The following is a 15911-nucleotide window of genomic DNA, read 5'->3' on the forward strand; positions in this document are numbered from 1 at the left end:
CAAAGAAACGCTCTGGGGCGAAGCGCCGTCGCCCGTCTTCTGCAGCCCGAGCGCCCCAGGTGGGCGCGCCTCGCCTCGCCTCGCCGCGCTCGCTCCTCCCTTCCCCGCTGGCGCCGCCTTTCCCTGCCTCCGGCGTTCTCCTGCTGAAGGGCTTGAGTCGTCCCGGCGCCGAGCTTCGCATGCCGGCCACGAGGTCCCGCGGCGGGGAGGAAAGCCGGCTGTGCGGAGGATGCAGCGGTCTGGCGCGCCTCCCTCGCTGACGGGACCTTTAGCCATGCTGGACCCCGCAGGTAAGTCCCGGGGCGGAGCGGGGCGGGCCTGGGAGCAGCAGCGCGTCCCTCTTGCGGGCTCTCGCTCCCGCCGTCGCACTTCTCGAGGAGGAGGAGGAGGACATCAGACGGCAAGTAGTTTCGGAGGGGACGGGCTCAGGCTGATGTGCGGGAGCGCTGTGAGGAGAGGGCCGGTTTTACTCTCGGCGGGCGGGCGGCCGGCCGTCCTGCATTTTATTCCCAGTACAGAAAAGTGTGGCGTGGATTGGATTCTGTCGCGTGTTGTATCACCTTGGAAGGAGGTGTCTTTTTTGCTAAGTGGATCACAGCAAATTTATACGACCAAACTGCTGATGCATGTTATAGCATAAAACAATATGTGCAGAAGGGAGCCAGTGGAGGCGAGGGAAGAAAAATCATTCACCCCATCGATTTCAGTACACAGCGACTGTATAGCCAACATGTAGCAAGTGCCTGTTAAGAAATAATGCTCAGATGCTCCATTATTTCCCAGATAATTCTTTCCTTTGTTGATTATTTGAAAGAAAGGCTGTCTTTTTTTTTCTTTTGCAACAGTTATGAAGTGTGAGGATGTTTGAAGTCCTGGCTCACCCAGCTCACCAAACAACATAGATTTTTTTTAAAAAACAAGCAAACTTCTGGAGGTGTTCCTAGGAAAACCTGGTGCACTTCACAGCAGATTTTTTTTGAGGTCTTCAGTCTTCTGCAGTGATCTGTTGTTTGCTTTCTAACTAACAAGGCTCCTTCTTCCATTGCACCATCAAGCAATAACTTTTCTGCCCTGAGAGGATTGCAGTGTACATAAATCTACACACACACACAAATAAATAATACAAGGTTAAGGAAATCATGTCATGCACTTTGGTCCAAACTCCTCCATCTTAAACCTCGGTGGTCGCAGAAAACTGGTTATAGTTCAGCTCGCTAAGAGCTACCACTTGTTAAAAATTGTTTTGAAATTGTATTTTAAAAGGATTGTGATTATTTTTATTCTAGGCAGTATTATTTTAAGCAGCAATCTGGACAAATAGTCTAAAGAAAGCTTCCCTTGCTAACATTTTCACTGATTGGTGTTAGAGGTGCTCCTGTGATATAGTTCAATGAAATCTGTAATCTAAATAAGAATTTATACAATTGTCTGTACACACGTCAGGGCTGTTTCACATGACAAAACTTGTGCACAGAAACAAAGCATTACTGTACCAAAGATAACATGCATCCTACATACATGAGTAGACACACGTGTTTTGTTTCATGAAATACATAAGGTATCTGCTGACTGTGGCTACTGCTACGTGCAGTTTTGCATACACAGAGCTGTGTTTTAAAAGCATTGCTTCACTTGAAGCAGCCCTCAAACATTGATTGCCTTCATACAAGTAAGACAGTGCAAACACAAATGATTCATGTTTCATCTCATCACACTTCTACATCTTGTCTGAAGCCCGAAGACGAGCAAGAGAAAGATCATCTCCCCATGAAAGAAACATACATTTCTGGGCTTTGGATGAGAGTCACAAGTGTGGTGAGAAGACTCTTCTCTCTTTGGAAGCCACATATGGGTACCCCATCTTACTTGTATCAGTCATCTGCAATAAGTATCATTAATCTGACAAAGTCACAGAGCTGCTTGGAATGACTGATTATTCCAGTAGAAAAAAAATGCATTCCGCTGAAGTTGAAAATCTGTTATTCACCAGGGCACTTTTTTCAATGACATGGTATGTGAAACAAGCATTTCAAGGTATACAAAGTAAGAAAAAGAATGCCTTTGAATGTGTATAGAATGCATTTCACTCACTGCTGAATAAGTTGTAGCGTGCACACACACACACACACATATATAAATACATATCTCTGGGATGGGTAAAAATAGTTGTAAAAGAGAGGACTTTCCAAGCACATTTGAATATGTCTACTTTTTCAAAAAAGGAATTTAGGATGTTCTGGTAAGTTTTCCAGGAAAGGTCAGTGATCTTGTGGTGTCTGTAGAAAGATATTTATGTGCAGATTGTCACTTACATAGTAAAGTTTTTTCCCTGCCATATGGCATCACTATCCCTTCCCCTGTTACAGTTTTAGCCATGCTTTTCAGGAACTCTTTTGTGACTTAAACTTGGAATAAGGTTGTCCAAGCATAAGGAAACACATAGGGAAAAATCCTAAGCAAGTCTACATGTAAGCAAGCCCCATATTATTCAATGGCATTTACTCCCAATAAAGTGTTCTTAGGTTTGCAGCCTTAGAAAGTATTTATACATCCTTCCCCCCAAGAGTCTATTGTCTGGAATAACATTTGCCTCCCAGTTTTATTCTCAGGTTAATATTGTCTAGAACTACAATCTAAAAACATTCATTGAAAGCATTAAAATGTCTATGGCTTTACTGTTCTTTAATCTTCCTAATTGGGTGGGAAAAAAGAAGTTGGTCTTGAGTAACTACGTCATCTTCATGGCATGATCCAAGGGGTTGAAAAGACAGGCAAAAAAGATTTTTTACCATTTATTTTACAGAAAAGATGATGATGGGGTGGGGAATATGCAGTTTAATATGATTGTGGGAAATACTGAGGGACAAACCAAGCTTCCCCACTTTTATTTAAAATATTTATATACCTTTTTCTAATGCTAACTCAAAGCAATTTCCATATGTACAGATAATACCGGAAACGTTACAACTAGTAACAAAATAGATTTAATCATTACAACCATTGCTCTATGGAGTGTGGTCTCTGGGGATCTGATAGAAGCTACCACCTTGGAATTCTTCAGGAGGCGCTGCAAGCCCTGTCTGTTTCTCAGGGCTTTTGAGGGGGCTTGAATGATAGGCATCTTTTAAGAGTGGGATGTAGAAAAGCCCTCCTGTTCCACAGGGTTCTTTTTTGTATGGGTGTCAGAAGCAAAACTCAAAAGATGGAATGTGAGTTCTCACTTTCCAGAATAGTGATGCCACTGACCCCCTCAACTTGAGACCAAGAGGCAAATCCCAAGTCTTACAGGGCTTGAGCAAAACAGAAGCTGTCCCTGCAAGGTAGGACACTTTGCAGACTGAATTCCAGAAAGCAATTCCTTGGATAGTTGTGGCAAATTGGCCAAGGTGCTGGATTCAGACTGAAGCATTGCAGACCCAGATAACTCCTCAAAGGTATGATTAATAAAGTTTATTAAAAGAAGTGCGAGTAAATTCAAATTGTAGAAGTGTGCAAAGCAGGAGAAAAAAATAATAGCAAGTTGAATAGCTAAGCTAGCAAACCCAGTAATGCTTTCAGCCCTAAACCAGATGTTACCTTTCAGCTAGCTCTCAAAAACCCAGATGGAGCTTCAGAGTCCAGAGAACAAAGACAAGATGGTCAGGAACTACAATGCCAAGACCACGGCAATACAGCCCGGAAAACCCACAACCACCATCGTTCTCCGGCCGTGAAAGCCTTCGACAATACATCAAGATGGTGTATAGTTACAGACTTCCACCAGCAGCCATAGCATTCAGCAGCAGAAGTCTGATCCCCAGCCAGGATCTGATACTTAGAAAGGATATTGCCCCAGGAAGGACAAAACTAGAATGAGGGTTCAAGCTTTAAGGTTATCTGCCCTCAGTGTGGCCTGCCCAACTTGACCAATCCGTGAAGGACTGTGATGTCATACTGTGATGTGCTGTGATGACATACTTCTGCAGCTAGCATATCTTCACAGGTGAGGAACAAATCACTCCATTCCCAGAGTGCCACATGTTAAGGAGATGGAAGGCAGGTGTGAAAATTCCCTTCAATGTCGTGGCCTTGAAACTATTCTGTTCAGTGGCACCATCTCATCCCCTTACCTATCTGGGAACTTGCAGTGTTGTCCTGGCTGCCCTTTCCCAGAGAAAGCGCCCTTTTGCTTCTAATTAGCTTCTGATTAGGTAGAAAGGCCTGAACCAAAGTGTGAATAGATGAAAAAATAGACTAGGCTTAGTCACTTTCTTGACCAGGAGGAGGGATTTGGGGATTGTTTTTTTTTTTTTTTATTGTAAACATTTTTAATATGTTATTGTAAGCCTTCCTGAACCATGCGGAAAAGTGGGGTAAAAATGTTTTAATAAAACAAATAATTCAGCCTTACATTTTTCCTAAAGATTGTCAGAAGTGTCTTGCACTTCACTAGGCAATAAGGATTGGGGTTATCACTGAAAAAGCCCGAGTAGGAATTGAAACCATCCTAACTTCTCTTTGTGTTGGGACTATAAACAGCCTTTGTTATGATGAGTACAGTGCTCTTGAGGGATCTTACCAGGAAAGATGATCCAGCAAATATATAGGTCCCAGGTTAGAACTTAATTCAGTAACAAACCAGCAGCCAGAATCTCAGTAATACGGCTAAATTTGCTAGCTACCATCAGCAACTGGGAAGTGTATTCCGTACTATTTGACATTCTGAGTTGCTTTCATAGGCAGTCCCACGAAGAGCACATTACAGTAAACTAGCCTCAAGGTTAGAGTAGCATGGGCCAGCATAGCTAGACTGGTAAAATCCAGGAGGGGATACAATTTTTGAGCTAGGTGTAGCTGAAGAAAAGCATTCCTAAAAACATCACCAATCTGCTTCTTCATCCACAAGGCCAGGGCCATCAGACTGTTAAAATGATTAATATAGTGCTGCAGATTAGCTTTTGTAATTTGGGGGAGACATAATAAGTCTTGGCTCTCTTCTTGTTTGCAGGAGGTTTATGGTGTTGTGGGTCGAGATTCCTTATTGAGTGTAAAAGCTCTGTCCATACGGCTGGTTGCAGCTATTGTAATATTCACGACCACTGGATTTCTATTTCCATTGTAGCAGTTCTAGATTATTTCTGATAACATAGCCTTACTTGGCTTTTTCCTGTCCTTGACTGCCCCACTTGTATTAATCCAAATGACAAAGAAAAAAATATGTTATTACTTCTGTTACGTTTGTTAAAGCCAATATAAAGGGGGGAAGGATGTATTCATTCTTGTAAGCATAATGTCTGTATGATGCAACAGAATCTTTCCATGACTCAAGTATCTGACAAGATTTTGATTTTTATCCATCTGAGTTTGGAAAGAAAAGTAGCAAAATACTACCTTTAGTATGCCCTTTTTGTAGCTGAAATACTTTTTAAATTAAACAGTGAAACATTCTGTTATTTTAACCAGTCATTACATTATTTATTGGAGAAGCAATTGACACCTAAGCAACAGTCACAGAGATACTGTGTAGCTGAATTATTAAAGGCATCAAAAACCTTAAAATTCAACAAGCTAATGAACAGAATACACAATATACCCAAAGGAGTTTGACATAAATTCATGATAGAGATAAGAGATAAAAAGAGTTCTGTCTTGGGGATTTTCAGTAGCACCTGATTTAATTAGTTTCTTCATGCTGGACAAGTCAAGCATTTAAGCAGAGGAAGTAATCACCAAAAACAGATCTGATAATCTCTTTGAAGCACATTAGTTCATCATACTTACTTTTGGGATACAATGCACCATTAATGAGATGTACATTAGCAACCTGTTATAACTGGCTATAGTAATTAATTTGATTTGCTAACTTACCATCAAAAGCCATCTAACATAACCCTTTGAAAGACGTTACCGAATATTGAATGCTGAAAGTTATAGTGTTTATAATTTTTGTTGAATATCTATCTATATGCATCTTTTTTTCTGTATAATTGTCCTTATTTTCTCACCTGTAATTACATTTTTAGCAAACTTTTTTTCAAAGGTAGGGGGAGTTCTGTGTAATATACAGAAGCGTAAAAGCTTACTTCATATGTAAGATTGATATGACTTAAGTAAAAATACTGTACACTGGGTATTCGTATGTCATGGTTGAATAATATCACTATTGTCTCCTGTTTGAATCAGTAAAACTATACATTGTGCTTGAAAATGGACGTATCTAGGTAACATTTTCAGTTTAATCCTTGTGAAAAAAAGGTTAGGTTGTAATACTGTCAGTGATCACAGAGTTGCTGTTGCTTCTTCACACCTGAACTGACAACAACAACACATTAGTTAAAGGTGGGACTGCAGTGTAGAAACAGGATATTTCAATGAAACATTAACATTTACAATATATTGAGTCATACCAAAATCAGTGTGATGAAAGAAATAAGTCTCTCTTGACTCTGGGCCCTGTTCACAAACTCCAGAAGGTGCTCTCTTTATATAATTACGGCCCGGGTGGGAACTGTCTCATTAGATTCATTGTCAAACTGTGCATCGTTGTATAGTTATCCCTTTAAAGTTCTGGGGTCAGGTTTTCCTCACTATTACGTAAGAGCTGAGAAATACAACTCTCCTACCAGCTAACTTCTCACTGCTACACAGGTTTATTTTATTTATTTACTTCATTTATACCCAGCCTTTCTCCCCAGTGGGGACTCAAGGTGGCTTACATCATTCTCCTCCGTTTGATCCTCACAACAACCATGTGGGCTGAGAGGTGTGACCGGCCCAAGGTCACCCAGCAAGTTTCCATGGCAGAGGTGGGATTTGAACCTGGGTTTCCCAGATCATAGTCCGATGCTCTAATATGTTACCTCCTCAGAAACACCTCAGGACTCTCCCTCACAGGCGCATGCCTCTCTCTCTTCCTAATATTAAAGCAGTGAGCCCCCCTTTTTTTCTGTTGCCTGGCCAACCCTCACAGAGGAGCCTCAAATATCACTGTCTCTTAGATGGCAGTGTTCCTATACCTGGACCCATTATACAGGGGAAGTGGCCTAGAAATATAATTGTTGTGAAATATTTATTAAAGTCTTACAGCTACGATGTATTGTCGAAGGCTTTCACGGCCGGAGAACGATGGTTGTTGTGGGTTTTCCGGGCTGTATTGCCAAGACCACGGCAATACAGCCCGGAAAACCCACAACAACCATCTTACAGCTACATTGCCTTTTTAGCCAAGGACAAAATTAACAGGCTTTAATTTTTTGCATTTTATATATTATAATTGTATCCTACTTCATTTCTTTTTGTGACTGTTCCAGTAGGGGGTCTTGGAATTTATCCGTAAGCAAGGGCAATACAAGGAAAACCATTGTAGAAGCTCTAAACCACATTAGACAAACAGGACAGTCTATCTACAATGTACTTTACAAAGCCTTTAAATGCCATTGTAAGTGATATCTTTTGTTGGATAATTTCTTTGGCTATCTAATTTCCTCCTATTAATGACTGGACTATCAAAAGGGCCAAAAGTATTGCAGTGAATAGAGACTGTGTAAATCTCTTACATAGACACATTTAAATATTTTAAAAGGCATTGTTTACCTGTACGAGGTGTGGTCATCTGATTTCCTTACCTGACATCACAGAATCTGACACAAAAGACTGTGATTGGATTACAACATAGTGAGTTGGAGATTATCTTTTCTCACACTATAGATGTGTTACCCCATTTAAATAAATCTGCATTACTAAACAATGAGTATTCAGCTACATGTGTATTGAACTCCATGTATATTCAAAATCTTGCCCCAAGTTCTCTTTAGAGACTCTCTAAACTTCATGTTAAGCAGACTTTGAATTTAGAGATGAGGTTGGTGTATAGTTTTTGTGTGTAGTTTTTTTAGGCCTTGGGTGATTTATCATATGCCCGGGATTATCTGACCGTATATAGAGTTTGGGTGGTAGAAGCCTGTATTTTCTCCTTGTGTTTTCAGATGTATTTGTTTAGACAATATAGGTTCCTCATTAAAACAGTTGTTGTGCTGTACAATAGCATATAGGACACAGGCCTCCAAGATGCAGCTCATGGGCCAGATACTGCCCACATGAGATTTTTAGCAAAAACATTTTGAGCCTGTAATGCACTTAACTCATGTTTGAGACACATCCAATACTTGTATGCCAGGAGTGGATCCTCTTAATTCTGACATTCAGCGACAGTGTTGCCACATCAGAGGTCCTGAATGGCTAAGACTGGGGATAGATGCATGGTGCAGAGCTTTATAAATAATGTGGCTCACTATTAAAAAAACACCCCCCAAAACCTCCTAATATAGAATTTCCCATATCTTCTCTCCAAGTGCTTATGTTGAGTGAAGTGATCTGTGATGTTAGCATTTGCTTTGTAATAAAGTCTTCTAAAAGCTAGTTTAAGAGCATACGGAACAGTGTTCAGATCAATGGTGGTTTAGAAGTAACATTAGCTACCTCTTAAATTTTTGATGTTGTACCTATTACTGTGGTAGTCAAGTGCTATCGTTACCTTGCCAATAAAAGTAGTCAAGCATAATTATAAGCTCACTGTAATGGTGCAACAACTCTCATGTCTATATCCCCCCCCCCCACACACACAATAGTTTTCTTATCTTGTTGTGTATGATTTGAAAGTGTCTGATAGAAGCTGTGGATAGCTGCTTCTGCAATAACAGTATGAAAGGAGTATGAATGGGAAGACAGGCAAATATGCAGGTGCTATAAGTGATATGGCAGGTCTCCATCTAGTATTACCGTCTAAAAGTTTTAGACACTTTTAATGATTGGTGAAATACATGTTTCAAAAACACAGGAGAAGTAGAGTTGGCAATTTCTTTTGGTGTCAGGAATAAGAATTACGACTTTGGAAATGGGAGATACTGTGTGCAGCAGCATAGGCTCATTTTAAAAAATTAAGTTGCACAAGCAAATTGTTCTTATGTTCTTATAAATAAATAATACTTTTGGTTGAGGAAAAAAGATACCTTTTATCCGCACAGCCACCCCTATTCACTGACTGTTCTAGTGTTCTGTCACACTACCATCTATAACAATTCTTCCTATATTACCAGTTAAACAGAAGAGGTCTAAGGAAAAGGCCCTTGGTGGCAGCAACAACCTTTTGAGGGAGTCAGGAAAGCATTAATATATAGATCACACACACACAAAAGGGAAGGTGTTCTTGAGTCCTGGGTAAAGTAGAGAAGCTCTGTTTGGAGGAAAAAAGAGTATTGGTTGTGACCAGAGTCCTCTTGAGGTATAAGATTAATGTAACATAAGAAGGAGCTGGATTAAAGATCCAAAGGCAAAGGTTTAAAACAAACAAATCATTACAGATGGGGTTATAAATGAAGTTAAGTGGTAAAATATAGCCTAGTTGTTGACTTGCAGTGTATAGTTTGATAGAGTCCAGAAAACAAAATACTCATCTAGTTGCTAGTTTGGAGTTCAGTTTCTTCAAGTTCTTTCACGTGTAATTGATGACAAACAATTCTGCTCTTTGCCCGTTTTTCTTGTGGGTAATTCATGACTTTAATTTCCAATAAAGTTATGTTTTCTTTGTTATGAATGTAGTGTTGCTATGTTAATTTTGCACTCATATTAAAGCTCAGCTCAGACACGAGGAAAGTGGCTGTGAAAAGCCTGTAGTTCTTAATTTGAATAAGTGTTATTAAAGAGGGGGAAAGTGATGGTTTAGTATTCAGAGGGGCTAAGTTGGTGTAACTTTACAACTTCTGGTGTGACAAAGTTCCTATTTCTGTTAAGGGTAGAGGGACAAGGCTAGAAAGTTAAACTCTTTGGAGTCTATAAACTTGAGACCTGAGTCAGTTTGATAAATCCCACATTCCTGTGGCAAAACAGAGGCATTGGTGGCCACAGGCTTGTATCTGAGATCTTCCAAACATTTATGTTTCTGTGACCATATGTGGTCATGGGCTTGCACATTACACCATACTGTGCTACTTTTGGGGAGAAGAAAACCCCAATCTGAATGAACCCAATTACATAATATTAACTGTGGAAATTATCATGATGGTGGTTAGCCTCCTATTCTGGCATGATTTTTGTTTTCTGCTGTAATTTTCCCTGCTTTTATTGGATTTGAAGTTCAAAGCACCAGCCTGACCCTCAAGAATGCCTGTTGTTTTCAATTCATGCTTCAGTTCTCACAGTCTTTTGAAGATAAATGTCATTTTTCTTCAGTAGTAACATGCATTGAACATTCTTTTCAGAGTAATAGGTCCAGTCATGCCTCAAGGCATTTTGTTGCCCGGCCTGAGGCCACTGCCTCAACCCCCCCTTGCTGCCCCTGCCACCCCTGCCTCTTCACTCCCCCAAGCCTTTCTAAAGCCATCATAATAAACCATGTGTGCCATATAGGGGTTCCTGAACTTTTGTGAGATTCATTCCTCTTGTGAGAATTCAGCCATCAAATTGGTTGCCCTGACAACCAAAGTCTCACTGGGGAGTCCGATTGGAGTGGAGATGGCACATCAGTTTATTGGACTCCTGGGCCAGAGGACAGGTGGCGGTGAGGCAAGGACAGTGGCAGGGGGTGGGTAGGTTGCTACTATCCCAGATCCGCAAGGTGGAGGCAACTGCCTCACCTTGCTTCTTGAATGAGCTGGCCCTGAACAGGATGAGCCCTATTTTATGAAGATTCATATTTGTTCTTGGGTGCATCTTGCCTGTCTTCAGCATCCAAATGTAATATGATGTGTTTAATTAGATCACAATGTCCACTTAGGGTTGGGGGAAATTAGACTGCAGGAATACCTGAGAAGAGAGGATACTTGTGCCCACTGCTTCTCTACCACCATTAGCTGATTTTTCCTTCCAGAGGTTTTCAAATGCAAGTTCTTTAGAGTAAACATTGTATTAATCTGACTATAGGCATTTAGAACACGTGCTGGTGGCAGCAGGAGACCAACATTGTGGAATGGCTTCAGCAATCTAAACAGTCTCCAAACTATTTTTTCTTTATTTAAGATAGGGCAAGCCCGTGTATCTCATGGAACACTGATCTAGTCCCCTTAACCATACTGTAGAAATGAAAATGTTAGGACCAGTGAGGCCAGTCCTATATATGTTTATTCTAAAGTAAGTCCCAGTGAATTCAGTAGAACTCTATTCCAAGTAAGTTTGCATATATTTCTACTTAGGTTTTTGAAGCAAACTGTCTTATGTTATAGAATATCCCTTTCTCATTCTCTCTCTGTCTCTGACAACAGTGAATTGTTTAGTTTGCCTCTAAAAATTTAGAAAGCAGGTGTTCTTCTCTAGTTCACATTCTTGGGATATTCTTGCCTTGCTGTGTATCTTTATTGAACTCAGAACAGTGCAAGTCTACCAAGTCACGAGCCCTGTTTCTTCCTAATTTAACAACTAGGATGGCATAAATGCAAGAGAGTTTCCGGTGGATACCTGTGTTGGTCTACAGTTGAAGAGCAAGATTCAAGATCAATAGCAGCTTGAGGACCAACAAGATTTCCAGGGTATAAGCTTTCGAGTACTGTCGAAGCTCCTTCTTATCTGACCAAAGGGAGCTTTAACTCTCAAAAAGCATATACCCTGGAAATCTTGTTAGTCTTTAAGGTACTACTGTACATAAATACAGGGCACATTCAACTATGAAAATCACTGGGACGCTACTTCATAGGGTTCCATGGGGCTAATATGCTACTCTGAACTTCTTAATTTCAATATAACAAAGGTCATTTAAATTGTGCCTCTCCACATGCAACGTTAGCATGCGGTATACAACTGAAGTAAATAAAATAAATATATGCAACATCACACAGTTTTCTTCAATCCTGTGTCACTTTTAAATCATGTCTTAAGATAGGATTAGACACAAATGTAGCAAACTTACTGCTGTCTTGAAATACTTAACTTTCATATGTTATATGCACATTTATATATGTTTTTTTTCTGCAGGACACTTCGCAAAAAGAAAGAAGACGTCTCTTTGGTTCACTGTGGCTTTGTTAGTAGTATCTACTTTCATATTGACCATAGGCCTTGCAGCTACCACAAGAACAGAAAACGTAACTGTGGGAGGCTATTACCCAGGAATAATTGTAAGTGAAGAAGAAATGATGATGCACTATGCTGTGGACTTCCAGGGGTCCCTATCTTTGTTGAATCTGTGGGCACTGTGGGAATGTTGAGAACATTTTGGGTACCGCAACAACATTTCTACTATGGAGGGATAAGGCCAATCCCAAAAGGCTGGGTCCAATCACCAAAACATTTAACATAATGTTAATCGATTCCAGCCAAACACCATCCTATGATGGAGACAGCTGTTTCCAAATGGATGCCCACTACTGACACAAAAGTTATCATCATGGTTCATTGAGAAGCACCTCCTAGTCTATGGGAGGAAAGCCAGTAATGACTCTGCTTTGAGGAAGAGATGCTTCAGGGAAGAAGAGAGTGGGTGCCAGGAAATACATGGGTGGACACTATGGTATCCATTTTCACCACGTTGGAAATCATTGGACTAGACACGAATTTAAATGAGCAGAAACAACTGTAAATCTATTGAGAAAGCAACCTAAATATCTGCACCAGTGTTTCTGCCTGTGATGTCACTGTGAGATCATATTCTGTGATCTACTGCAGTCCGATCCAGGAAAAGTTTTTCTGAAATTTGAGGTCATTTGCTCAAACTAATGTTAATGGGTGTGAGTATTTGTGCATTAAAGAAATACAGAGTGCGCAGGGCCGGCGTACCCATTGAGGCTAGGTAGGCGGTTGCCTCAGGGTGCAGGGTGCTGGAGGGGGCACCGGAGGAGGCACTGGGGGTGGGAGCGCATGCCACGGAGCTGCAGCCTCCCAGCCGTCCTAGCCTGCGCTGCCACCGCCACCAGTACATGCCCCCAGTTGGGCACAGCAGCTGCGGACAGGTGTCTGAGGCGGCGCAGGGCAACCGAGCAGGAGAGCTGGGAGACCACCCACGCGCTTCCCAGTCGCCCGCCGCAGCAATCGGGCTGGCTCTTGCATGCACCCGTGATAACATCACATGTGACATCATCATGCAGGCTGGTGTGTGCTCATGTGCGTGTGCGCACCTGACCCGCCGGCTGGCCGGCCGCAGACACCAAAAACCCTGGCACCGCTCCTGAGAGTGCGTATACATCTTGAATGTGTACTGTACATACTCAAATGGGGTCAGGGCAGGTTGGTTGAACACATCCCATGCTAGATATATTGGTAGGAATGTTATAGCTTCAGCTGCATTTCTTCCTCATGAGTAATATTTAATGGAGAGAACCTAACTGACAATTATTTCCCACTGTATTTAATATGCATAGATTTATGGTGCATTAACTACAGGAATACAAAATGAGCTCAAGTTAATCTATTCGTACTGTAAGATAATGTCTTATTTACAGCATCACGCTATGATTGAAAATGTTTTCATCTGCTAGAGGGGGGAAAATGTGCTTCAGAGAAAATTAATCAAGAAATAGAAAATTCTATAAACCCGCTTGTAATGTTTTGCATGTAATGGATTTTATTTCTGGTTGCTAATGTGGGGTTTTTAAATAATAGTTACTGTGAGTTTAAGTGCAGGCCTCTGAAGAAAGAAGGAGGGGGACTGGATGGGTGAATGGAGTTTGCTCTGACTTCAGCCCTCCTATTCCCCCGGTCGGGATGGGGGATCCCCACTTCTACCTTCCGCTCCCCACCTCCACTTTCCTGGCCAACGCGGAAGGAAGGCATGGAAACGAGCCTCTCAGGTGCGCTCCCAGGGTGATGCGGCGGTGTCACTGACATCATGGTACTCCTGTGCTTTGCCGCAAGCCAATTTGGGCCCCATTTGAGGCCCAAATTGGCCTGCTGTGAAGTGGGTGCACATCCCTGTGCTTGTGCAGTGATGTCACTGCACAACTGTGGGGGCTGGGCATGCAGGTAAAGAAGAAAGAAGGAAAGAAGGTAAGAACCAGGTTACCCCTTCCTCCTCCGCTGGGAGGGTAAGGGGCAACCCTAAGGCAGAGTGAACTGCAGTTTTTAGTCAGAGAGTTGAGGGAAGAGGTTTTCAGTCTGTCTCAGAAAAAGGATTCTGATTAAACCAGGCAAGAGTCTAATTCTGTCTGGCAAACTGGGTGAATGCCTGGATCAGACAGTGTGTATATCTGAGAGACAGATTATTCTCTTTAGCCCAGGCAAGGTATGTGGCAAGGCCTGAGTCTATGCCTGTGTGGATGAGAGTTTAGTCTGCTAGTGAAGATCTGTGTGGAAAATTAGACTATGTGACTGAGTCTGTGAATATACATTCAAGAAGATATTATTATTTTTTAAACCACCAAGCTTAAGAACTATTCTGAAATGAATACACTTATCAAAGCTCTGCAACCATCACACTTATGTTCTTATAAATAAATTCTACTTTTGTTTAAGCAATAAAAATCACTGTTTTACCTCACAATCACTATCATACACTGTCACAGCACCATCTATAAAAAGTCTTCCTATATTACCAGTTAAACCAAGCAGGTCTTTGTTGGCAGTGAAAACATTTTGAGAGAGTTGAGGAGACAGCAATATATAAGTCCTGCGAGCAAAAAAGGAAAAGTGTTCTGAAGGTAAAAGTCTGAGAAACATAGAGAACATCTGATGTGTAGTGTATGTGGAAATAAAAAGTGTTGGTTGTAATCAGATCCCTCCTGAGGTAACAGTTTATGGTATCTGAATTAAAGGTCCAAAGGCAAAGGTTAATAAAAAAAGAAAATCATGATACCATCGTATATTATTTTTGGGAGTTTTAGGCATTTCATTTAATTAATGAACTTTTATTTTTGTTAACCATATATGGCAGAGAAGGATCCCCTCTCACACAGTCTTACATACCCCTTGCCACTAGAGTTCTCAGGTGCCCAATGGTGGTGGGCAAACTCTTGGGGGTTTGCCACTTTGCCCACCAACCCGCCAGTAGTCAGCAGGAGGTGGCCAACTCCCAGAAGTTGCCCACCACTGGCAGGCACCTTAGGAATGCGCGCCATCCACGCACTCCCAACAGGCACGGCGATGTCACTTCCAGAAATGATGTCGCGCCAGCCGTGGGATCATTCCTGTGCTTCATTTGGAGCCAATTTGGGCCCCAAATGGGTCGAATCAGCCCCGCACAGGGTGCAGAAGCACTCCTGGGGCCGGTGCAATGATGTTACTTCCAGCGGTGACATCATTGTGCAGCTGTCGGAGCGTGCATATGCTTTGCGCGTGCACAAAGAAAACCTTGCCACTGGCACAAGGTAAGTGCCAGGTCCCCCCCTCCTCCAGTGGGAGGGTATAGGGATCTTGCACCCCTACTTGCGACCCAGGGACGTAAAGATTGGGAGACCACCACAATAACCTCCACTACAGCAGGCAGAGAGCCCTGGTCCCCACAGGTTTCCCTCTCTCCTCTCGCAGAGGCTCCACCAGACAGGCAGCCTGTTCCATGGATATACCTCCTTTTACCCAGCTACAGGGCAGGGCTATTGAGGAAAAGGGAACTTCTTTATCTATATGCTGCTATCATTTAGGCTTGTCCCATTTAATGTGACCAGAGCGTTTGTGCGAGTTAGATATTTCCCCTCAGCTAATGATCTCAAGTGAGCCAGGGTTAAACAAAATAAAAACAAATTTTATTTACATGATGGACCATAGGAGTGAATGGATTTTAAACTAATAAACGGAGAATGTTTTAAAATACCAAAACAGATTTATAGCCAGCTATCTTTCTACTGCCTCTCATAGCAGCCATCTCAAACCCTTCACCCTCAGCAGCTCCCAAGAGCCTCCTTTTCCCTCCAATGGACTCCCAACTCTTATTGGCTCAGCATTCTGCCTGCTCCCATTGGCTGTCACTCAGGAGAGGCAGAACTGGAGCCCTGTCTGTCACACCATAATTATTAACA

General features: G+C 41.9%; 1 protein-coding gene across 1 annotated transcript in view; it reads left to right on the forward strand.

Annotated features, from left to right (window-relative positions):
- The first annotated feature begins 249 nt into the window (after window positions 1-249).
- Window positions 250-15911, forward strand: part of TMEM255B (transmembrane protein 255B) — a 63127-nt gene continuing 47465 nt past the window's right edge. The window contains exons 1-2 of the mRNA XM_054974408.1: window positions 250-290; window positions 11941-12083. Of these exons, the coding sequence (XP_054830383.1) occupies window positions 275-290; window positions 11941-12083 (159 nt within the window). The 5' untranslated portion in view covers window positions 250-274. The remainder of the gene's footprint in view (window positions 291-11940; window positions 12084-15911) is intronic.

The sequence above is a fragment of the Eublepharis macularius genome, chromosome 3, assembly GCF_028583425.1.
Source record: "Eublepharis macularius isolate TG4126 chromosome 3, MPM_Emac_v1.0, whole genome shotgun sequence".
NCBI lineage: Eukaryota > Metazoa > Chordata > Lepidosauria > Squamata > Eublepharidae > Eublepharis > Eublepharis macularius.